Raw genomic sequence first — 24,431 nt, 5'->3', positions numbered from 1 at the left:
ATTGTGACATGTGGTTGTCTCACCTAGTAGCCATATTAAGAACTAAGTGTAAGTCACTTAAGCTGGATGAACTAAGTGTAAATCACTTAAGATGGATGAACTAAGTGTAAGTCACTTAAGATGGATGAACTAAGTGTAAGTCACTTAAGATGGATGAACTAAGTGTAAATCACTTAAGATGGATGAACTAAGTGTAAATCACTTAAGATGGATGAACTAAGTGTAAGTCACTTAAGATGGATGAACTAAGTATAAATCACTCTTGGTAAGAGCAACTGCCAAATGATTCAAATCTGTAACTCGATATAAACAGTAACAAGGTAATGTCTCTTATTCTTGTTCTTCTTGAACTTGTTCTTGTTCTTCCCGTGTTCTTTATCATCATCTGACATGGTGTCGATGACCTCATGCTGGTGGTGTCCGTCGTGGGGGGCGAGGGCTCGCCCGTATCCTGAACAGCCCGGGGAATTTGGTGGGGCTGATCTCCTCCGAACTGGGCGTACGAGCCCCCCCTCCTGGGTGCTCCGCCCGACGTACCACCGCTGGGCTGCTCCTGGGGGGATGGAAGCATTCGGTCATGGCTGGGCTAGGTCTCTCTGCATTGGGCACTGTTCTAGACACAGAGTCCTGGGTCTCTTCTCTCCTCTGGTCAGTGATACGTCACCTCCCCATTAGACCTGCAGGGGGCAGTACACACACACACACACACACACACTTCGTCACGTAGTACAAAGAGAAATACAGGTAGGTTACTAAAGCCAGCCAGGACAGGGGAGAACGACTGCCTCCTCTCATTGAAGTCACAGAAGTTCAAGGCCCACCGCAGTACATTATTTGCAGAAAGCAGGACCGCACCCCAATTATAATGAATGGAAAAATGGCCTTCTTCCTAGTCAACCTTCGTGTGAATAAAAAAATGTTTAGAAAACAATCATGGGCACCAATAATAGCTTCTAATTAGGGGTGTGATGTGTGTGAATGTTAATGTTAAGAATCACAATTTCGTTTTAAGAAAAAAACATCTTAACATAGATGCAGGAAGTGACCAGCATAGTGGGTCTAGGAGCGTTGAAACACGAGGCCTTGCTGCTTTGCAGTCCCAGGGGTTATTTAGTAGCTACCACGCAGTGAACAGCGTGAAGTGAACCCTCAATTACATTTTAACTTCACTTGACCAGCTGTCCGTGTAGTTGGTCCTTTTTGGCGGTGGGAATGTGACACAATATATCCACAGGAAAGTATAAAGACATGAACTTTTCAAAGCGCTGGTAGTGCGTTCTGATTTCTGATCACCTGAAACGTGCTCAGAACGAGGTGCACCAGCTCGGTAAGTAGTCTTGTATTTGTATCTTCTGAGCACGCTTCAGGTGTTATAAATCAGAACGCACTACCAAACGGTTTTGAAAAGTTCACGTATTTATAATTTCCTGTGGATACATTGTGTCACATTCCCACCTCCTAAAGGACTAACTACACAGACAGCGGGTAATGTACACTAAAGAAACACATTTAATGAAACATTCTGGCTTGTAGAGGTCGTAAGAGGAAACTTTCCTGATTCAAACTCTCATTACTGTTCGACATAGAATTCAATGAAATTCAACGTCGGGTTTCCAGGCGGGTTTCCAGGCGAGCTTCAGCTGCTTCAGAAGGGGGAAGGGCAGGTAGATTACATACACACAGGTAAAGACTTTCAGCTTGCAAGCAGACACTGGAAGAAGGTTTCTGATTGACAGACGGAAGGGTTCTGCGCATGCGTTTTGTTGCATATTTTTGAGGGGGGTTATTAACCAGTTCCCATGCTTTTAAAATAACAAGTTCTGTTCCGGAACAGTATAGATAACTTCCGTTCCCGGTTCTAATTCTGTTTTCCGTTAATTTTTTTGTTATTATTTTCCGGTTTAAACATTAAGCAAAACTGTTCATTTGTCACATCCCTGCTTCTAATACACCAGATGTATATTCTTGAACAGACTATTTTCAAATTCCCACAAAAGAAGTTAAGGATAATTGAGTTGCTAAAGATTTAATATAATAATAATAATATAATAATATATGCCATTTAGCAGACGCTTTTATCCAAAGCGACTTACAGTCATGTGTGCATACATTCTACGTATGGGTGATCCCGGGAATCGAACCCACTACCCTGGCGTTACAAGCGCCATGCTCTACCAACTGAGCCACAGAAGGAACACTCAATTTACTATTGAGTGTTCACATAGGAATGAATGGTTTCACGTGATCCATGAATTTGTCTACACGGTCGTTAGATCAAGGACACGCTGACACGTCACCTTTCTATCACACCTGCAGGAGGCAGTACACACACACGCTTCAGTCAAACCAGAACAGTGGAACAGCTGCAGCATTGGTAAGGGAAAGAACGATACCTAGTCAGTTGTACAAATGACTGCATTCAACTGAAATGTGTCTTCTGCATTTAACTCAACCCCTGTCAATCAGAGAGGTGTAGGGGGGGGGGGATGCCATAATCGACATCCACATCTTCGTCGCCCGCGGAACAGTGGGTTAACTGCCTTGCTCAAGGGGCAGAACGACAGATTTTTACCTTGTCTGCTCGGGGATTCGATCCAGGAACCTTTCGGTTACTAACCACAAGGCTACCTTTTGTGTAATGTGTATCAAAGATTCTAATGTGTATCAAAGATTCTAATGTGTATCAAAGATTCTAATGTGTATCAAAAATTCTAATGTGTATCAAAGATTCTAATGTGTATCAAAGATTCTAATGTTTATCAAAGATTCTAATGTTTATCAAAGATTCTAATGTTTATCAAAGATTCTAATGTTTATCAAAGATTATAATGTGTATCAAAGATTCTAATGTGTATCAAAGATTCTAATGTTTATCAAAGATTCTAATGAGTATCAAAGATTCTAATGTGTATCAAAGATTCTAATGTGTATCAAAGATTCTAATGTATCAAAGATTCTAATATAATTTTACGTCCGTCCCCTCGCCCATACCCGGGCGCGAACCAGGGACCTTCTGCACACATCGACAACAGTCACCCACAAAGCATCGTTACCCATCACTCCACAAAAGCCGCGGCCCTTGCAGAGCAAGGGGAACTACTACTTCAAGGTCTCAGAGCAAGTGACGTAACCGATTGAAACGCTATTTAGCGCGCACCGCTAACTAAGCTAGCCGTTTCACATCCGTTACACGTAGAGCTCTGAGACAGGATTGTGTTTGTCCGTAGAGCTCTGAGACAGGATTGTGTTTGTCCGTAGAGCTCTGAGACAGGATTGTGTTTGTCCGTAGAGCTCTGAGACAGGATTGTGTTTGTCCGTAGAGCTCTGAGACAGGATTGTGTTTGTCCGTAGAGCTCTGAGACAGGATTGTGTTTGTCCGTAGAGCTCTGAGACAGGATTGTGTTTGTCCGTAGAGCTCAGAGACAGGATTTTGTCGAGGCTACAGATCTGGGGAAGGGTACCAAAACATTTATGCAGCTTTGAAGATCCCCAAGAACACAGTGGCCTCCATCATTCTTAAATGGAAGAAGTTTGGAACCACCAAGAGAACTGGCCGCTCTGGCAAACTGAGCAATCGGGGGAGAAGGGCCTTGGTCGGGGAGATGACCAAGAACCTGATGGTCACTCTGTCAGAGCTCCAGAGTTCCTCTGTGGATATGGGAGAACCTTCCAGAAGGACAACCATCTCTGCAGCACCACCAATCAGGCCTTTATGGTAGAGTGGCCTGTCAGAAGCCGCTCCTCAGTAAAAGGCACATGACATGCCGCTTGGAGTTTGCCAAAAGGCACCTAAAGAACTCTCAGACCATGAGAAACAATATTCTCTGGTCTGATGAAACCAAGATTGAACTCTTTGGCCTGAATGCCAAGCATCACGTTTGAAGGAAACCTGGCACCATCCCTACGGTGAAGCATGGTGGTGGCAGCATCATGCTGTTGGGATGTTTTTCAGAAGCAGGGACTGGGAGACTAGTCAGGATCGAGGGAAATATGAACGGAGCAAAGTACTGTCACGAGAATATTCAATCCCAATGATGATAACTAAACAATCATTTAAGCTTTCACCAATTCCCAGAGGTCGTAAGTCTCGGGTTCAAAATAAGAATTAGGCAAAGTCTCAGATACTGCAAAAGGTTAGTTGTTCTTTATTCAGAGAGCTCTGAAGTCAAAATTGAGAACACAGTCTTTATAACACCCACACACACACACACACACACACACACACACACACACACACACACACACACACACAACTGAATTATTCTCAATAGAAATTCTGTATTGTTTTCCACAGTTCACATTCCTAGTTTATCCCTTTTCTACCCGCCTGGCAGTTTCTAGCCGTTCCTCTCCTCCCTAGATTAGAGAGGCCATATGGAAAGGCCCTCTTTTCTGGTGTCAGTTTTCAGAGTTATAACCAAGTCATGTGTGGTTCAGTTGTCCCTTGTTTTCTCAGCTATACATTTCTCACTCTTAACTTGTCTCACACACACATTATTGGATTATAATTCTAATACGTGTCACATCGTTAAATACGTTTCAGGGTGAATTCTTTAGTCATTACTTTAAACATATAAATTCCTTTATCAAGTACAGAGAGATCCTTGATGAAAACCTGCTCCAGAGCGCTCAGGACCTCAGACTGGGGCGAAGGTTCACCTTCCAACAGGACAACAACCCTAAGCACAAAGCCAAGACAGCTCAGGAGTAGCTTCGGGACAAGTCTCTGAATGTCCTTGATTGGCCCAGCCAGAGCCCAGACTTGAACCCGATCGAACATCTCTGGAGAGACCTGAAAATAGCTGTGCATCGACGCTCCCCATCCACCCTGACAGATTGAGATGACAGATTGAGATGATCTGCAGAGAGAAGAATGGGAAACTCCTACAGGTGTGCCAAGCTTGAAGCCTAGCGTCATACCCAAGAAGACTCGAGGCTGTAATCGCTGCCAAATTTGCTTCAACAAAGTACTGAGTAAAGGGTCTGAATACTTATGCAAATGTAATATTTCCAGTTTTTATTTTTAATAAATGTGAAACCCTAAACCTGTTTTTTGCCTTTTCATTAAGGGGTATTGTGATGTAATTAAGGGGTATTGTGATGTCATTAAGGGGTATTGTGATGTAATTAAGGGGTATTGTGATGTCATTAAGGGGTATTGTGATGTCATTAAGGGGTATTGTGATGTCATTAAGGGGTATTGTGATGTCATTAAGGGGTATTGTGATGTAATTAAGGGGTATTGTGATGTCATGAAGGGGTATTGTGATGTCATTAAGGGGTATTGTGATGTCATGAAGGGGTATTGTGATGTCATTAAGGGGTATTGTGATGTCATTAAGGGGTATTGTGATGTCATTAAGGGGTATTGTGATGTCATTAAGGGGTATTGTGATGTCATGAAGGGGTATTGTGATGTCATTAAGGGGTATTGTGATGTCATTAAGGGGTATTGTGATGTCATTAAGGGGTATTGTGATGTCATTAAGGGGTATTGTGATGTCATTAAGGGGTATTGTGATGTCATGAAGGGGTATTGTGATGTCATTAAGGGGTATTGTGATGTCATTAAGGGGTATTGTGATGTCATTAAGGGGTATTGTGATGTCATTAAGGGGTATTGTGTGCAGATTGATGAGTGAACAAAAGTATTTAATACATTTTAGAATAAGGATGTAACGTAACAAAATGTGGAAAAAGTTAATCTGCTGAATCTAATAGTAATGCTTGACTAGCTAGCTACCTCCTTCCAATGACAAACAGACATTGTGTGAATTCGTCTCTGGAGCTCCCGCACTTCCATTGACCCCCCACGCCCCACCCAGACACATTTTCATGTGTTTTAAATGCTTATCCAATCCAATGCATAGTTGAAAAACAACTCACGTTCACCCATATAGCTTTTAATATGAAATTCACACTAGCTGTGCAGCAAAAATACAGTCCCAAGCTGTCTAGAAAACATTTAGTCACTGGATTGAGTCTTCTGTCATCCTTCATTTTCCACCATAATTTGCAAATAAATTAATTAAAAATCCTACAATGAGATTTTCTGGATATTTTTTTTCTCATATTGTCTGTCATAGTTGAAGTGTATCTATGATGAAAATTACAGGCCTCTCTCATCTTTTTAAGTGGGAGAACTTGCACAATTGGTGGCTGACTAAATTCTTTTTTGCCCCACCGTATAAATGCCATGGGACCACGCAGCCGTCATACCGCTCAGGAAGGAGACGCGTTCTGTCTCATAGAGATGAACGTACGTTGGTGCGAAAAGCGCGAATCAATCCCAGAACAACAGCAAAGGACCTTGTGAAGATGCTGGGAGAAACAGATACTTTTGTATCTATATCCACAGTAAAACAAGTCCTATATCGACTTGTATAACCTGAAAGGCCACTCAGCAAGGAAGAAGACATTGCTCCAAAACCGCCATAAAAAAGGCAAACTACCGTTTGCAGCTGTACCTGGGGACAAAGATCGTACATTTTGGAGAAATGTCCTCTGTTCTGATAAAACAAAAATTGAACTGTTTGGCCATAATGACCATCGTTATGTTTGGAGGAAAAAGGGGGAGGCTTGCAAGCCGAAGAACACCATCCCAACTGTGAAGCACGGGGGTAACAGCATTATGTTGTGGGGGTGCTTTGCTGCAGGAGGGACTGGTGCACTTCACAATATAGATGGCATCATGAGGGAGGAAAATGTGGATATATTGAAGCAACATCTCAAGACATCAGTTAGGAAGTTAAAGCTTGGTCGCAAATGGGTCTTCCAAATGGACAATGACCCCAAGCAAACTTCCAAAGTTGTGGCAAAACGGCTTAAGGACAACAAAGTCAAGGTATTGGAGTGGCCATCACAAGCCCTGACCTCAAACCTATATAAAATATGTAGGCAGGACTGAAAAAGTGTGTGTGAGCAAGGAGGCCTACAAACCTGACTCAGTTACACCAGCTCTGTCAGGAGAATGGGACAAAATTCACCCAACGTATTGTGGGAAGCTTGTGGAAGGCTACCCAAAACGTTTGACTCAAGTTTAACAATTATAAGGCAATGCTACCAAATACTAATTGAGTGTATGTAAACTTCTAACCCACTGGGAATGTTATTAAATAAAAGCTGAAATAAATAATTCTCTCTACTATTATTCTGACATTTCACATTCTTAAAATAAAGTGGTGATCCTACCTGACCTCAGACAGGGATTTTTTACTCAGATTAAATGTCAAGAATTGTGAAAAACGGAGATTAAATGTATTTGGCTAAGGTGTATGTAAACTTCAGACTTCAACTGTAAAGTTCAACCATGTTAATAGCTAGAATATTTATATTTGATCAGATACATTTTGAAAATGGCTGTCAGCTTGTACTCGAAAGGTGGTCTTCATCGTGTCTTGTGTTGTTTATTTAACAACTACTTCTACAGATCGAACAACCTCCGCAGCTGTGAGGTGTTCGGTTCGATATCAATAAAGACAGACATGTCCACAGTCTACTGTTTGTTTCTGGCCAGTTAAAGCACAGCATCAGTGACAGACATACCCAACCATCTGCAAACATCTCTGGCACTAAAAAAAATCTAATAAAAATAGGAGAGGTGTGCGTGTGTTTACGTGCGTGACTCAATGTGTGTGTGTGTGTGCGTGACTCAATGTGTGTGTGTGTGTGTGCGTGACTCAATGTGTGTGTGTGTGTGCGTGACTCAATGTGTGTGTGTTTACGTGCGTGACTCAATGTGTGTGTGTGTGTGCGTGACTCAATGTGTGTGTGTTTACGTGCGTGACTCAATGTGTGTGTGTGTTTACGTGCGTGACTCAATGTGTGTGTGTGTGCGTGCGTGACTCAATGTGTGTGTGTGTGTGCGTGACTCAATGTGTGTGTGTGTGCGTGCGTGACTCAATGTGTGTGTGTGTGTGCGTGACTCAATGTGTGTGTGTTTACGTGCGTGACTCAATGTGTGTGTGTGTGTGCGTGACTCAATGTGTGTGTGTTTACGTGCGTGACTCAATGTGTGTGTGTGTTTACGTGCGTGACTCAATGTGTGTGTGTGTGCGTGCGTGACTCAATGTGTGTGTGTTTACGTGCGTGACTCAATGTGTGTGTGTGTTTACGTGCGTGACTCAATGTGTGTGTGCGTGTGTGTGTGTGTGTGTGTGTGTGTGCCTCTGTGTGTGTGTGTGTGTGTGCGTGCGTGACTCAATATGTGTGTGTGTGTGTGCGTGCGTGACTCAATGTGTGTGTGTGTGTGACTCAATGTGTGTGTGTGTGTGCGTGTGTGACTCAATGTGTGTGTGTGCGTGCGTGACTCAATGTGTGTGTGTGTGTGCGTGACTCAATGTGTGTGTGTGTGTGCGTGTGTGACTCAATGTGTGTGTGTGTGCGTGCGTGACTCAATGTGTGTGTGTGTGTGTGCGTGTGTGACTCAATGTGTGTGTGTGTGCGTGCGTGACTCAATATGTGTGTGTGTGTGTGCGTGTGTGACTCAATGTGTGTGTGTGTGTGTGCGTGACTCAATGTGTGTGTGTGTGTGACTCAATGTGTGCGTGTGTGTGTGCTTGACTCAATGTGTGTGTGTGTGTGCATGTGTGACTCAATGTGTGTGTGTGTGCGTGCGTGACTCAATGTGTGTGTGTGTGTGCGTGTGTGACTCAATGTGTGTGTGTGTGTGTGCGTGACTCAATGTGTGTGTGCGTGACTCAATGTGTGTGTGTGTGTGACTCAATGTGTGTGTGTGTGTGTGTGCGTGACTCAATGTGTGTGTGCGTGACTCAATGTGTGTGTGTGTGTGTGTGTGTGTGACTCAATGTGTGTGTGTGTGTGTGTGCGTGACTCAATGTGTGTGTGTGTGTGTGTGTGTGACTCAATGTGTGTGTGTGTGTGTGTGTGTGACTCAATGTGTGTGTGTGTGTGTGTGTGTGTGCGTGACTCAATGTGTGTGTGCGTGACTCAATGTGTGCGTGTGTGTGTGTGCGTGACTCAATGTGTGCGTGTGCAGCAGTGAAAACACTACCACAGTACACACTGGTTCCGTTTTGCTGAAACGCGTGTGGACCAGAATGGTGTAATAACAGGAAATGATGCGCTTCCTGTCACAATACCACTACGATTAAGAGCGGGAGACTGGACACCTAAGACACACACTGTAGTCGTCTTAAAACTATAGCCAGTAACTTGGTCCCCAGCATTTCACTTTTTTATTTTTAAAGATTGGTTAGCTAGCTAACAGCCTGATTTGTTTATTGAGAAAAGAAGTGCCATTTAAATGATTAAATTATACTGTGTAGAAACTCTTGGTCTGAAGTAGGTGTCAATCAATTCCAAAACAACACAATTTTGGTTATATCTGTATTATAAAACCTTATAACATGAGGTTTATATTGTAGATTTAGGTTATATCTGTATTATAAAACCTTATAACATGAGGTTTATATTGTAGATGTAGGTTATATCTGTATTATAAAACCTTATAACATGAGGTTTATATTGTAGATTTAGGTTATATCTGTATTATAAAACCTTATGACATGAGGTTTATATTGTAGATTTAGGTTATATCTGTATTATAAAAGTCTTGTGTGTTCTGTGAAATGACATGAGGTTTATATTGTAGATTTAGGTTATATCTGTATTATAAAACCTTATGACATGAGGTTTATATTGTAGATTTAGGTTATATCTGTATTATAAAACCTTATAACATGAGGTTTATATTGTAGATTTAGGTTATATCTGTATTATAAAACCTTATAACATGAGGTTTATATTGTAGATTTAGGTTATATCTGTATTATAAAACCTTATAACATGAGGTTTATATTGTAGATTTAGGTTATATCTGTATTATAAAACCTTATAACATGAGGTTTATATTGTAGAAAAAGGTTCAACTTAACACAAACCAAACCAAGTCAACAAACACATTTTATTTAGATTATTGTAAAAAAAAATACAAAAAAACATTAACAACAAACAGCTCTAGTAAAAACTTTTTTTTTTTAAACATCTAAAATATACAACATACACAGAATAAAAGAATGATAAAACAATAAAATCAGTAAGAAGGAAAATATTTGACGTCATTCACTCATGAAAGAAAACACAGAGATAAATTCAGTCAGCGAGCTCTGATGGTTACAATGAATATCGGACCTCGTCAGTCAGTCTTCTCATGTTGGGTCAGCGGTGGCAACGGAAACTTTTCATTGGGGAAGCTTAAGGGGAGGCTAAGGGGGAAGCTAAGGGGAGGCTAAGGGGGAAGCTAAGGGGAGGCTAAGGGGGAAGCTAAGGGGAGGCTAAGGGGGAAGCTTAAGGGGAGGCTAAGGGGGAAGCTAAGGGGGAAGCTTAAGGGGTGGCTAAGGGGAAGCTAAGGGGGAAGCTAAGGGGGAAGCTAAGGGGGAAGCTAAGGGGGAAGCTAAGGGGGAGGCTAAGGGGGAAGCTTAAGGGGTCGCTAAGGGGGTGGCTAAGGGGGAAGCTAAGGGGGAGGCTAAGGGGGAAGCTTAAGGAGAGGCTAAGGGGGAAGCTTAAGGGGAGGCTAAGGGGTCGCTAAGGGGGTGGCTAAGGGGGAAGCTAAGGGGGAAGCTAAGGGGGAAACTAAGGGGGAAGCTAAGGGGGAAGCTTAAGGGGAAGCTAAGGGGGAAGCTAAGGGGGAAGCTAAGGGGTCCTGTCATATATGATGTACTAATACCATGTTTTTTTGGGGGGGGGGGACTAGGCTATTTTTGAGGAGGCTTCAGCATCGTGTAGCCCCTCTCTGGAGCCACCCATTGTTTTGGTCCATATTTTTGGTGCCAGTCTCCACCACCATGGAGCCATCAGTCTTCAGAACAGACAGTTCATGGATCCATCCACAGTCTGTCTTCAGAACAGACAGTTCATAGATCCATCCACAGTCAGTCTTCAGAACAGACAGTTCATAGATCCATCCACAGTCAGTCTTCAGAACAGACAGTTCATAGATCCATCCACAGTCTGTCTTCAGAACAGACAGTTCATAGATCCATCCACAGTCTGTCTTCAGAACAGACAGTTCATAGATCCATCCACAGTCAGTCTTCAGAACAGACAGTTCATAGATCCATCCACCGTCTGTCTTCAGAACAGACAGTTCATAGATCCATCCACAGTCTGTCTTCAGAACAGACAGTTCATAGATCCATCCACAGTCAGTCTTCAGAACAGGCAGTTCATAGATCCATCCACAGTCAGTCTTCAGAACAGACAGTTCATAGATCCATCCACAGTCAGTCTTCAGAACAGACAGTTCATAGATCCATCCACAGTCAGTCTTCAGAACAGACAGTTCATAGATCCATCCACCGTCTGTCTTCAGAACAGACAGTTCATAGATCCATCCACAGTCAGTCTTCAGAACAGACAGTTCATAGATCCATCCACAGTCAGTCTTCAGAACAGACAGTTCATAGATCCATCCACAGTCAGTCTTCAGAACAGACAGTTCATAGATCCATCCACAGTCAGTCTTCAGAACAGACAGTTCATAGATCCATCCACCGTCTGTCTTCAGAACAGACAGTTCATGCACTTAACAGCCTTGCTGCCGTAGTCCAGACACTCCGGGCCGATGCACTGACAGCAGGCGTTGTGGAACCAGCGGTACTTCGACCCTCCCATCGACTCACAGTATAGTTTACACTGGCGGATGGATACGCAGTCGTCAAAGTAGACCACCGTACACATGTTATCTGGCGGACAAGGGTGGAAGGTGGAGGGATACAGAGACAAAAAAAATAGGGCACTGGTCAGCTCTCTCAGTAACCACATCTTTAAAACATAACTAGTAAATCCCATGAAAACATATTTATATCCGTAGTAAGTAGATAACTGCTAAAAGCGGTCATCATTAACCTTCCAATGTTTTCCTTAGGGTTTGATTTTATGACCGAGGACAATGGGTGTGCTGCTAACACTAAGTGTGACCATGTGTTCTAGATTGCGTCCCAATTGGCACCCTATTCCCTATGCAGTGCTCTACTTTTCATTGGGCCCTGGTCAAAAGTGGTTCACTACATAGGGACTAGGGTGCCAATTGGGACGCACTTCTGGTGTTTCTAATGAGTTAACAGCTGGGCACTGTGGTGGGAACCAACCAACACGCTCTTATTTAACCAATATGGGGTCTCAGGAAACTCATGAGTGCAGTGTCTTTTTTTTCTATAAGAGCTGGATCAAAGGTTCAGGACCAAACCAGAGAGAGGAGAGGAGGAGAGAAGGAAACTAGAAGGAGGAGAGAAGGAAACTAGAAGGAGGAGAAGAGAAGGAAACTAGAAGGAGGAGAAGAGAAGGAAACTAGAAGGAGGAGGAGAGAAGGAAACTAGAAGGAGGAGAAGAGAAGGAAACTAGAAGGAGGAGAAGAGAAGGAAACTAGAAGGAGGAGAAGAGAAGGAAACTAGAAGGAGGAGAAGAGAAGGAAACTAGAAGGAGGAGAAGAGAAGGAAACTAGAAGGAGGAGAAGAGGAGGAAACTAGAAGGAGGAGGAGAGAAGGAAACTAGAAGGAGGAGAAGAGAAGGAAACTAGAAGGAGGAGAAGAGAAGGAAACTAGAAGGAGGAGAAGAGGAGGAAACTAGAAGGAGGAGAAGAGAAGGAAACTAGAAGGAGGAGAAGAGAAGGAAACTAGAAGGAGGAGAAGAGAAGGAAACTAGAAGGAGGAGAAGAGAAGGAAACTAGAAGGAGGAGAAGAGGAGGAAACTAGAAGGAGGAGAAAAGGAAACTAGAAGGAGGAGAGAAGGAAACTAGAAGGAGGAGAAGAGAAGGAAACTAGAAGGAGGAGAAGAGAAGGAAACTAGAAGGAGGAGAAGAGAAGGAAACTAGAAGGAGGAGAAGAGAAGGAAACTAGAAGGAGGAGAAGAGAAGGAAACTAGAAGGAGGAGAAGAGGAGGAAACTAGAAGGAGGAGAAGAGGAGGAAACTAGAAGGAGGAGAAGAGAAGGAAACTAGAAGGAGGAGAAGAGAAGGAAACTAGAAGGAGGAGAAGAGAAGGAAACTAGAAGGAGGAGAAGAGAAGGAAACTAGAAGGAGGAGAAGAGGAGGAAACTAGAAGGAGGAGAAGAGAAGGAAACTAGAAGGAGGAGAAGAGAAGGAAACTAGAAGGAGGAGAAGAGAAGGAAACTAGAAGGAGGAGAAGAGAAGGAAACTAGAAGGAGGAGAAGAGAAGGAAACTAGAAGGAGGAGAAGAGAAGGAAACTAGGAGGAGAAGAGAAGGAAACTAGAAGGAGGAGAAGAGAAGGAAACTAGAAGGAGGAGAAGAGAAGGAAACTAGAAGGAGGAGGTAATAATAACCCAGCCAGAGAAGAGAGGAGGAACGGGAGGAGAGAGAAAAGGAGGAACGGGAGGAGAGAGGGAGAGAGAGAGAGAAGAGGAGGAACGGGAGGAGAGAGGGAGAGAAGAGGAGGAACGGGAGGAGAGAGAAAAAAGAGGAGGAGAGAGAGAAAAGAGGTGGAACAGGAGGAGAGAGAGAAAAGAGGTGGAACGGTAGGAGAGAGAAGAGGAGGAACGGGAGGAGAGAGAAGAGGAGGAACGGGAGGAGAGAGAGAAAGAAGAGGAGGAACGGGAGGAGAGGATGATGATGAGGAGAGAGAAGAGTAAGAACGGGAGGAGAAGGAGGGGAGAAGGAGAGAGAAGAGGAGGATGATGAGGAGAGAAGAGGAGGAAAAGACAGTTCACATCAACATCAGCTGCACACTCTAGGAGCTCAGATGTCAAAATATAATATCCAACCCTTCGATATACCCTGATGAAGACAGCTTGTCTGTTGAAACGTTGGATATTACATTTAGAGTGTGCAGCTCTCCTTTATTTTCAAGTTTTCTACTCCCGCTAGCCAGCACCTCGCCTAAATAGGTGTGCGTTTCTTTTTCTTCTAGAATGAAGTGTAAACTAACCACTCATTGTTTTACACCACCATCTAAACAGTGTTCACTGCAAGGAAGCCCAACTGTCTCTGTAATGACGACGGTATTCCATTCATAGAAATGGAATCTATCATACTATTCTATTAATGTGGTTCCACAGTCAAATCATTCTAGTTATGTGGTTCCACAGTCAAATCATTCTAGTTCTATGGATCCACAGTCAAATCATTCTAGTTCTGTGGTTCCACAGTCAAATCATTCTAGTTCTATGGTTCCACAGTCAAATCATTCTATTTCTGTGGTTCCACAGTCAAATCATTCTAGTTCTGTGGTTCCACAGTCAAATCATTCTAGTTCTGTGGTTCCACAGTCAAATTATTCTAGTTCTATGGTTCCACAGTCAAATCATTCTAGTTCTATGGTTCCACAGTCAAATCATTCTAGTTCTATGGTTCCACAGTCAAATCATTCTAGTTCTATGGTTCCACAGTCAAATCATTCTAGTTCTATGGTTCCACAGTCAAAGCATTCTAGTTCTATGGTTCCACAGTCAAATCATTCTAGTTCTATGGTTCCACAGTCAAATCATTCTAGTTCTATGGTTCCACAGTCAAATCATTCTAGTTCTATGGTTCCACAGTCAAATCATTCTAGTTCTATGGTTCCACAGTCAAATCATTATAGTTATATGGTTCCACAGTCAAATCATTCTAGTTCTGTGGTTCCACAGTCAAATCATTCTATTTCTGTGGTTCCACAGTCAAATCATTCTAGTTCTATGGTTCCACAGTCAAATCATTCTAGTTCTGTGGTTCCACAGTCAAATCATTCTATTTCTGTGGTTCCACAGTCAAATCATTCTAGTTCTATGGTTCCACAGTCAAATCATTCTATTTCTGTGGTTCCACAGTCAAATCATTCTAGTTATGTGGTTCCACAGTCAAATCATTCTAGTTCTATGGTTCCACAGTCAAATCATTCTAGTTCTATGGTTCCACAGTCAAATCATTCTAGTTCTATGGTTCCACAGTCAAATCATTCTAGTTCTATGGTTCCACAGTCAAATCATTCTAGTTCTATGGTTCCACAGTCAAATCATTCTAGTTCTATGGTTCCACAGTCAAATCATTCTAGTTCTATGGTTCCACAGTCAAATCATTCTAGTTCTATGGTTCCACAGTCAAATCATTCTAGTTCTATGGTTCCATAGTCAAATCATTCTAGTTCTATGGTTCCACAGTCAAATCATTCTAGTTCTATGGTTCCACAGTCAAATCATTCTAGTTCTATGGTTCCACAGTCAAATCATTCTAGTTCTGTGGTTCCACAGTCAAATCATTCTAGTTCTGTGGTTCCACAGTCAAATCATTCTAGTTCTATGGTTCCACAGTCAAATCATTCTAGTTCTATTGTTCCACAGTCAAATCATTCTAGTTCTATGGTTCCACAGTCAAATCATTCTAGTTCTATGGTTCCACAGTCAAATCATTCTAGTTCTATGGTTCCACAGTCAAATCATTCTAGTTCTATGGTTCCACAGTCAAATCATTCTAGTTCTATGGTTCCACAGTCAAATCATTCTAGTTCTATGGTTCCACAGTCAAATCATTCTAGTTCTGTGGTTCCACAGTCAAATCATTCTAGTTCTATGGTTCCACAGTCAAATCATTCTAGTTCTATGGTTCCACAGTCAAATCATTCTAGTTATATGGTTCCACAGTCAAATCATTCTAGTTATATGGTTCCACAGTCAAATCATTCTAGTTCTGTGGTTCCACAGTCAAATCATTCTAGTTCTATGGTTCCACAGTCAAATCATTCTAGTTCTATGGTTCCACAGTCAAATCATTCTAGTTCTATGGTTCCACAGTCAAATCATTCTAGTTCTATGGTTTCGCAACCTTGAGTGCCGTGGATGCTGTTGGCGGGGAGCGATATGTTCTGGTGCTGGTCGTCAAGCGTCTCTAGGAAAGAGACCAGGTTCTCATGGTGAGATAGTTCCTCGGCAACGGGAAAGGACACCACCATCATGTTGACAGGGGCGTCGCCCTCCGTGAGGGCTCGGAACAGCGAGGGGATTGGTCGATGGAGTTCCTCCACTGTGCTCTTGGAGGTGGCTGGAGTATCACTGTAGTTCTTAGGGTTACACATCCCTGAGAGAGAACGAGGGAGAGGCAGAGGAGGGAGTGTGGGAGGGAGAGAATGAGGGAGAGGCAGAGGAGGGAGTGTGGGAGGGAGAGAACGAGGGAGAGGCAGAGGAGGGAGTGTGGGAGGGAGAGAACGAGGGAGAGGAGGGAGTGTGGGAGGGAGTGTGGGAGGGAGAGAACGAGGGAGAGGAGGGAGTGTGGGAGGGAGAGAACGAGGGAGAGGCAGAGGAGGGAGTGTGGGAGGGAGAGAACGAGGCAGAGGAGGGAGTGTGGGAGGGAGAGAACGAGGGAGAGGAGGGAGTGTGGGAGGGAGAGAATGAGGGAGAGGAGGGAGTGTGGGAGGGAGAGAATGAGGGAGAGAATGAGGGAGTGGGAGGGAGAGAATGAGGGAGAGAATGAGGGAGTGTGGGAGGGAGAGAATGAGGGAGAGAATGAGGGAGTGTGGGAGGGAGAGAATGAGGGAGAGAATGAGGGAGTGTGGGAGGGAGAGAATGAGGGAGAGAATGAGGGAGTGTGGGAGGGAGAGAATGAGGGAGAGGAGGGAGTGTGGGAGGGAGAGAATGAGGGAGAGGAGGGAGTGTGGGAGGGAGAGAATGAGGGAGAGGAGGGAGTGTGGGAGGGAGAGAATGAGGGAGAGGCAGAGGAGGGAGTGTGGGAGGGAGAGAATGAGGGAGAGGCAGAGGAGGGAGTGTGGGAGGGAGAGAACGAGGGAGAGGCAGAGGAGGGAGTGTGGGAGGGAGAGAACGAGGGAGAGGCAGAGGAGGGAGTGTGGGAGGGAGAGAACGAGGGAGAGGAGGGAGTGTGGGAGGGAGAGAATGAGGGAGAGAATGAGGGAGAGGCAGAGGAGGGAGTGTGGGAGGGAGAGAACGAGGGAGAGGCAGAGGAGGGAGTGTGGGAGGGAGAGAACGAGGGAGAGGAGGGAGTGTGGGAGGGAGAGAACGAGGGAGAGGCAGAGGAGGGAGTGTGGGAGGGAGAGAACGAGGGAGAGGAGGGAGTGTGGGAGGGAGAGAACGAGGGAGAGGCAGAGGAGGGAGTGTGGGAGGGAGAGAACGAGGGAGAGGCAGAGGAGGGAGTGTGGGAGGGAGAGAACGAGGGAGAGGAGGGAGTGTGGGAGGGAGAGAATGAGGGAGAGAATGAGGGAGAGGCAGAGGAGGGAGTGTGGGAGGGAGAGAATGAGGGAGAGAACGAGGGAGAGGCAGAGGAGGGAGTGTGGGAGGGAGAGAATGAGGGAGAGAATGAGGGAGTGTGGGAGGGAGAGAATGAGGGAGAGAATGAGGGAGTGTGGGAGGGAGAGAATGAGGGAGAGAATGAGGGAGTGTGGGAGGGAGAGAATGAGGGAGAGAATGAGGGAGTGTGGGAGGGAGAGAATGAGGGAGAGAATGAGGGAGAGGAGGGAGTGTGGGAGGGAGAGAATGAGGGAGAGGAGGGAGTGTGGGAGGGAGAGAATGAGGGAGAGTGGGAGGGAGAGAATGAGGGAGAGGAGGGAGTGTGGGAGGGAGAGTTTACAACGTAATTAGAGCAGTAAAAAAATGTAATGCAATACGGTCTGATATACCACGGCTGTCAGCCAACCAGCATTCAGGGCTCGAACCACCCAGTTTATAATTCAGTATAGCTCCCTTCATTTTCAGAGTCCAATAACGAGTCCACTTTCAAACCAACCTGTGCAGAAAACAACTTGTCGAGTGCACTCAGTCATTTAAGTAACTCAGACATTCCTGTCTAATTGAGGAGGCTGGTCACCACCGTATCGATTTGGACTGAGCTGAGGTATTGTTGTGTTTCATGAATAAAACAAACATATTGTACCGTTTGAGATGTGACTTACCGACACACACACACACAGTACTCACCAACACAGTCACAGCACTCCTCCCACAGTGTCCCCAGACAGAGCATACACTCTTTACAGCATGAACAGTTCCCATCGGACGGACGACACTGACACAGCTCCTGCAACACACACACACACACACACACACACACACACACACACACACACACACACACACACACACACACACACACACACACACACACACACACACACACACACACACACACACACCAAACAACCAAGTCAATACAATAAACAACTGACAAGATATACAGTATGTTGTTCTCAGAGCTGAGGTTTTCATAGTTTTCACAGACAGAGCCAAGTCTCTACAGAGACCTGTCCACTGTCCCTGTACGGTCTAGTGTAGAGACAGAGCCAAGTCTCTACAGAGACCTGTCCACTGTCCCTGTACGGTCTAGTGTAGAGACAGAGCCAAGTCTCTACAGAGACCTGTCCACTGTCCCTGTACGGTCTAGTGTAGAGACAGAGCCAAGTCTCTACAGAGACCTGTCCACTGTCCCTGTACGGTCTAGTGTAGAGACAGAGCCAAGTCTCTACAGAGACCTGTCCACTGTCCCTGTACGGTCTAGTGTAGAGACAGAACCAAGTCTCCACAGAGACCTGTCCACTGTCCCTGTACGGTCTAGTGTAGAGACAGAACAAAGTCTCCACAGAGACCTGTCCACTGTCCCTGTACTGTCTAGTGTAGAGACAGAACCAAGTCTCCACAGAGACCTGTCCACTGTCCCTGTACTGTCTAGTGTAGAGACAGAACCAAGTCTCTACAGAGACCTGTCCACTGTCCCTGTACGGTCTAGTGTAGAGACAGAACCAAGTCTCCACAGAGACCTGTCCACTGTCCCTGTACGGTCTAGTGTAGAGACAGAACAAAGTCTCCACAGAGACCTGTCCACTGTCCCTGTACTGTCTAGTGTAGAGACAGAACCAAGTCTCCACAGAGACCTGTCCACTGTCCCTGTACGGTCTAGTGTAGAGACAGAACCAAGTCTCCACAGAGACCTGTCCACTGTCCCTGTACTGTCTAGTGTAGAGACAGAACCAAGTCTCCACAGAGACCTGTCCACTGTCCCTGTACTGTCTAGTGTAGAGACAGAACCAAGTCTCCACAGAGACCTGTCCACTGTCACTGTACGGTCTAGTGTAGAGACAGAACCAAGTCTCCACAGAAGTCTTCCAGATTTACATTCCACTGATAGAAATTAAACAAACAGTCAAGCATTCAAAACAGAGACCCTCTATTACTAGTCAGAGCAACTTCATGTCACATGGTATCTTCTCTAGGAAGGAAGGAATCAAACATGATACTGTATGGTATCTTCTCTAGGAAGGAAGGGGAACAAACATGATACTGTATGGTATCTTCTCTAGGAAGGAAGGGGAACAAACATGATACTGTATGGTATCTTCTCTAGGAAGGAAGGAATCAAACACGATACTGTATGGTATCTTCTCTGGGAAGGAGGGAATCAAACATGATACTATATGGTATCTTCTCTAGGAAGGAAGGGGTACAAACATGATACTGTATGGTATCTTCTCTAGGAAGGAAGGGGTACAACATGATACTGTATGGTATCTTCTCTGGGAAGGAAGGGGAACAAACATGATACTGTATGGTATCTTCTCTAGGAAGGAAGGGGAACAAACATGATACTGTATGGTATCTTCTCTAGGAAGGAAGGGGAACAAACATGATACTGTATGGTATCTTCTCTAGGAAGGAAGGGGAACAAACATGATACTGTATGGTATCTTCTCTATGAAGGAAGGGGAACAAACATGATACTGTATGGTATCTTCTCTAGGAAGGAAGGGGAACAAACATGATACTGTATGGTATCTTCTCTATGAAGGAAGGGGAACAAACATGATACTGTATGGTATCTTCTCTGGGAAGGAAGGGGAACAAACATGATACTGTATGGTATCTTCTCTGGGAAGGAAGGGGAACAAACATGATACTGTATGGTATCTTCTCTATGAAGGAAGGGGAACAAACATGATACTGTATGGTATCCTCTCTAGGAAGGAAGGGAACAAACATGATACTGTATGGTATCTTCTCTAGGAAGGAAGGGGAACAAACATGATACTGTATGGTATCTTCTCTAGGAAGGAAGGGGAACAAACATAATACTGTATGGTATCTTCTCTAGGAAGGAAGGGGAACAAACATGATACTGTATGGTATCTTCTCTATGAAGGAAGGGGTACAAACATGATACTGTATGGTATCTTCTCTAGGAAGGAAGGGGAACAAACATGATACTGTATGGTATCCTCTCTAGGAAGGAAGGGAACAAACATGATACTGTATGGTATCTTCTCTAGGAAGGAAGGGGAACAAACATGATACTGTATGGTATCTTCTCTATGAAGGAAGGGGAACAAACATGATACTGTATGGTATCTTCTCTAGGAAGGAAGGGGAACAAACATGATACTATATGGTATCTTCTCTGGGAAGGAAGGGGAACCTACATGATACTGTATGGTATCTTCTCTAGGAAGGAAGGGGTACAAACATGATACTGTATGGTATCTTCTCTAGGAAGGAAGGGGTACAAACATGATACTGTATGGTATCTTCTCTGGGAAGGAAGGGGTACAAACATGATACTGTATGGTATCTTCTCTGGGAAGGAAGGGGAACAAACATGATACTGTATGGTATCTTCTCTATGAAGGAAGGGGAACAAACATGATACTGTATGGTATCCTCTCTAGGAAGGAAGGGGAACAAACATGATACTGTATGGTATCCTCTCTAGGAAGGAAGGGGAACAAACATGATACTGTATGGTATCTTCTCTAGGAAGGAAGGGGTACAAACATGATACTGTATGGTATCCTCTCTAGGAAGGAAGGGGAACAAACATGATACTGTATGGTATCTTCTCTGGGAAGGAAGGGGTACAAACATGATACTGTATGGTATCCTCTCTAGGAAGGAAGGGAACAAACATGATACTGTATGGTATCTTCTCTAGGAAGGAAGGGGAACAAACATGATACTGTATGGTATCTTCTCTGGGAAGGAAGGGGTACAAACATGATACTGTATGGTATCTTCTCTAGGAAGGAAGGGGAACAAACATGATACTGTATGGTATCCTCTCTGGGAAGGAAGGGGTACAAACATGATACTGTATGGTATCTTCTCTAGGAAGGAAGGGGAACAAACATGATACTGTATGGTATCCTCTCTAGGAAGGATGGAGTTACAGTTGGACACGCTAGCCTCATGTCTGGTTAGGAGTGGAACATAAACACATGATACTGTATGGTATCCTCTCTAGGAAGGATGGAGTTACAGTTGGACACGCTAGCCTCATGTCTGGTTAGGAGTGGAACATAAACACATGATATTGTATGGTATCTTCCCTAGGAAGGATGGAGTTACAGTTGGACACGCTAGCCTCATGTCTGGTTAGGAGTGGAACATAAACACATGATACTGTATGGTATCCTCTCTAGGAAGGATGGAGTTACAGTTGGACACGCTAGCCTCATGTCTGGTTAGGAGTGGAACATAAACACATGATACTGTATGGTATCCTCTCTAGGAAGGATGGAGTTACAGTTGGACACGCTAGCCTCATGTCTGGTTAGGAGTGGAACATAAACACATGATACTGTATGGTATCTTCCCTAGGAAGGATGGAGTTACAGTTGGACACGCTAGCCTCATGTCTGGTTAGGAGTGGAACATAAACACATGATACTGTATGGTATCCTCTCTAGGAAGGAAGGGAACAAACATGATACTGTATGGTATCTTCTCTAGGAAGGAAGGGGAACAAACATGATACTGTATGGTATCTTCTCTGGGAAGGAAGGGGTACAAACATGATACTGTATGGTATCTTCTCTAGGAAGGAAGGGGAACAAACATGATACTGTATGGTATCCTCTCTAGGAAGGATGGAGTTACAGTTGGACACGCTAGCCTCATGTCTGGTTAGGAGTGGAACATAAACACATGATACTGTATGGTATCCTCTCTAGGAAGGATGGAGTTACAGTTGGACACGCTAGCCTCATGTCTGGTTAGGAGTGGAACATAAACACATGATACTGTATGGTATCCTCTCTAGGAAGGATGGAGTTACAGTTGGACACGCTAGCCTCATGTCTGGTTAGGAGTGGAACATAAACACATGATACTGTATGGTATCCTCTCTAGGAAGGATGGAGTTACAGTTGGACACGCTAGCCTCATGTCTGGTTAGGAGTGGAACATAAACACATGATACTGTATGCATGTAACATGTTCAGACACACGGTAACTTCATAACACACAAGAAATTCAATTGTGAACCAGAAGAATTTTCACTATACAAGTATGCTAAATTCTAATAAAATCTTGTCTTGGAAAGCACAAACAAAAAGGAAAATCTAGGACACGTACATCGTTTCAACAAAAGTGAAAACACATTTTGGCAACAAACTAAAGCCAGCGTGGTGGGGTAAAGAGTGAGCGATGAGTTTGGCCGGGGTGAGTTGGACTGGCAATGAGTTGCTCTCCTTCTCTCAGTCTGCAGTCTGACTCTCTCCATCTTCTCTCTCCCCGTCTGTCTATTCTCACTCTCTTCCAATTTAAAAGGGGCTTTATTGGCAAGGGAAACATGTTTACATTGCCAAAGCAAATTAAATAAATAAACAAAAGTGAGAAGAACACATTTTTACAACAAACAAAAAACTAACATGAACAGTAAAACATTGCACTCAAAGTTTTTAAATTTTTAAAAGAGACATTTCAAGTCTTATATTATCAACTATGTACAGTGTTTTAGCAATGTGCAAATAGTTGTAGTATGAAAGGGAAGATGAATAAACAGAGACATATTGGTGGTATTTACAATGTTTGTTCTTCACTGGTTGCCTATTTCTCATGGCAACAGGTCACACATCTCGCTGCTGTGATGCCTCTTCACCTAACAGATATGAGAGTTTATCAATGTTTTGGTTTGTTTCTCTAATTCTTTGCGTGTCTGTGTAATCTGTGGGAAATAAGTCTCTAACATGGTCATACATTGGGCAGGAGGTTAGGAAGTGTAGCTCAGTTTCCACCTCGTTTTGTGGACATTGGGCACACAATCCGGGCTCTCAAGAGAAGACAGTCTGCTTATGGTGACCTCTCTCAATAGCAAGGCTATGCTCACTGAGTCTGTACATAGTCAAAGCTTTCCTTACGGCCTTTCTCAATAGCAAGGCTATGCTCACTGAGTCTGTACATAGTCAAAGCTTTCCTTACGGCCTTTCTCAATAGCAAGGCTATGCTCACTGAGTCTGTACATAGTCAAAGCTTTCCTTACGGCCTTTCTCAATAGCAAGGCTATGCTCACTGAGTCTGTACATAGTCAAAGCTTTCCTTAAGTTTGGGTCAGTTACAATGGTCAGGTATGCTGCTACTGTGTCATCTCGGTTTAGGCCCAAATAGCATTCCAATTCTCTCTGAAAAGAATCAACCCCCAAAAAACAATGTCAAATAGTTATCTTTTTGCGTTCTCATAATTTGGTTGGGTCTAATTGTGTTGCTTGCCTGGGGCTCTGTTGGGTCCATTTGTGTTTGTGAACAGAGCCCCAGAACCAGCTGGCCGAGGGGACTCTTCTCCAGGTTCATCTCTCTGTAGGGTGTGTTTGTGTTTGTGAACAGAGCCCCAGAACCAGCTGGCCGAGGGGACTCTTCTCCAGGTTCATCTCTCTGTAGGTGAGGGCTTTGTGGTGGAATGTTTGGGCATCGCTTCCTTGTAGGTGGTTGTCTTCTCTGGATTTAGAAGGTATAGTCCTTATTCTGCTCTGTATGGATTATTTTGTTAGGGGTTCCCATGCAGAGACTCAGTTGGGTGTTTGTCCCATTTTGAGAATTATTGGTTGGTGAGCGGACCCCAGACCTCACAACTAAATGATGGCAATGGGTTCTATAACTGATTGAAGAATATTTTTTTTACAGATTCTAAATTGGGATGTCAAATTTTAATGTTCTTTCCTGCCTCGTCTCCCAGATCGTTCACAGCTTTGTGGAAGTTACCTGTGGTGATGATGTTTAGGCCGAGGTAGGTATATATATTTTTTTGTCTGCTCTAGGGAAAATGATGTCTAGGTGGAATTTGTATTTGTTGTCCTGGAAACTGGACCTTTCTTTGGAACACCATTATTTTTGTCTTACTGAGATTTTTCAGCCAGGGCCCAAGTCTGCCAGAATCTGTGCAGAATATCTAGGTGCTGCTGTAGGTCCTCCTTGGTTGGGGACAGAAGCACCAGATAATCAGCAAAAATAAGAATTTATTTCACTGAAAGAATAAACGTTTTGTTTTCCAAATGATAGTTTCCAGATTCGACCATATTAATGACCTAAAGGCTCGTATTTCTGTGTGTCATTATGTTATAATGAAGTCTATGATTTGATATTTGATAGAGCAGTCTGACTGAGCGGTGGTAGGCAGCAGCAGGCTCGTTAGCATTCATTCAAATAGCACTTTACTGCGTTTTGCCAGCAGCTCTTAGCAATGCTTGAAGCACAACACTGTATATGACTTCAAGCCTATC

At 43.9% G+C, this 24,431-nt stretch overlaps 1 protein-coding gene across 2 annotated transcripts in view; it reads right to left on the bottom strand.

Annotated features, from left to right (window-relative positions):
* Positions 1–9,906: 9,906 nt before the first annotated feature.
* LOC118378550 (twisted gastrulation protein homolog 1-A-like) overlaps positions 9,907–24,431 on the bottom strand; it is a 47,796-nt gene continuing 33,271 nt past the window's right edge. For both annotated transcript variants that reach the window (XM_052462967.1, XM_052462968.1), the window contains exons 3-5: positions 17,872–17,971; positions 15,773–16,024; positions 9,907–11,705 (exon numbers count right to left, since the gene is read on the bottom strand). In XM_052462967.1, coding sequence (XP_052318927.1) covers positions 11,524–11,705; positions 15,773–16,024; positions 17,872–17,971 — 534 coding nt within the window. In that variant the 3' untranslated portion in view covers positions 9,907–11,523. The remainder of the gene's footprint in view (positions 11,706–15,772; positions 16,025–17,871; positions 17,972–24,431) is intronic.

Source organism: Oncorhynchus keta, chromosome 15 (genome assembly GCF_023373465.1).
Source record: "Oncorhynchus keta strain PuntledgeMale-10-30-2019 chromosome 15, Oket_V2, whole genome shotgun sequence".
Classification (NCBI taxonomy): Eukaryota; Metazoa; Chordata; class Actinopteri; order Salmoniformes; family Salmonidae; genus Oncorhynchus; species Oncorhynchus keta.
The sequence above is the reverse complement of the archived record's forward strand: the minus strand, read 5'-3'. Positions and strand labels throughout refer to the sequence as shown.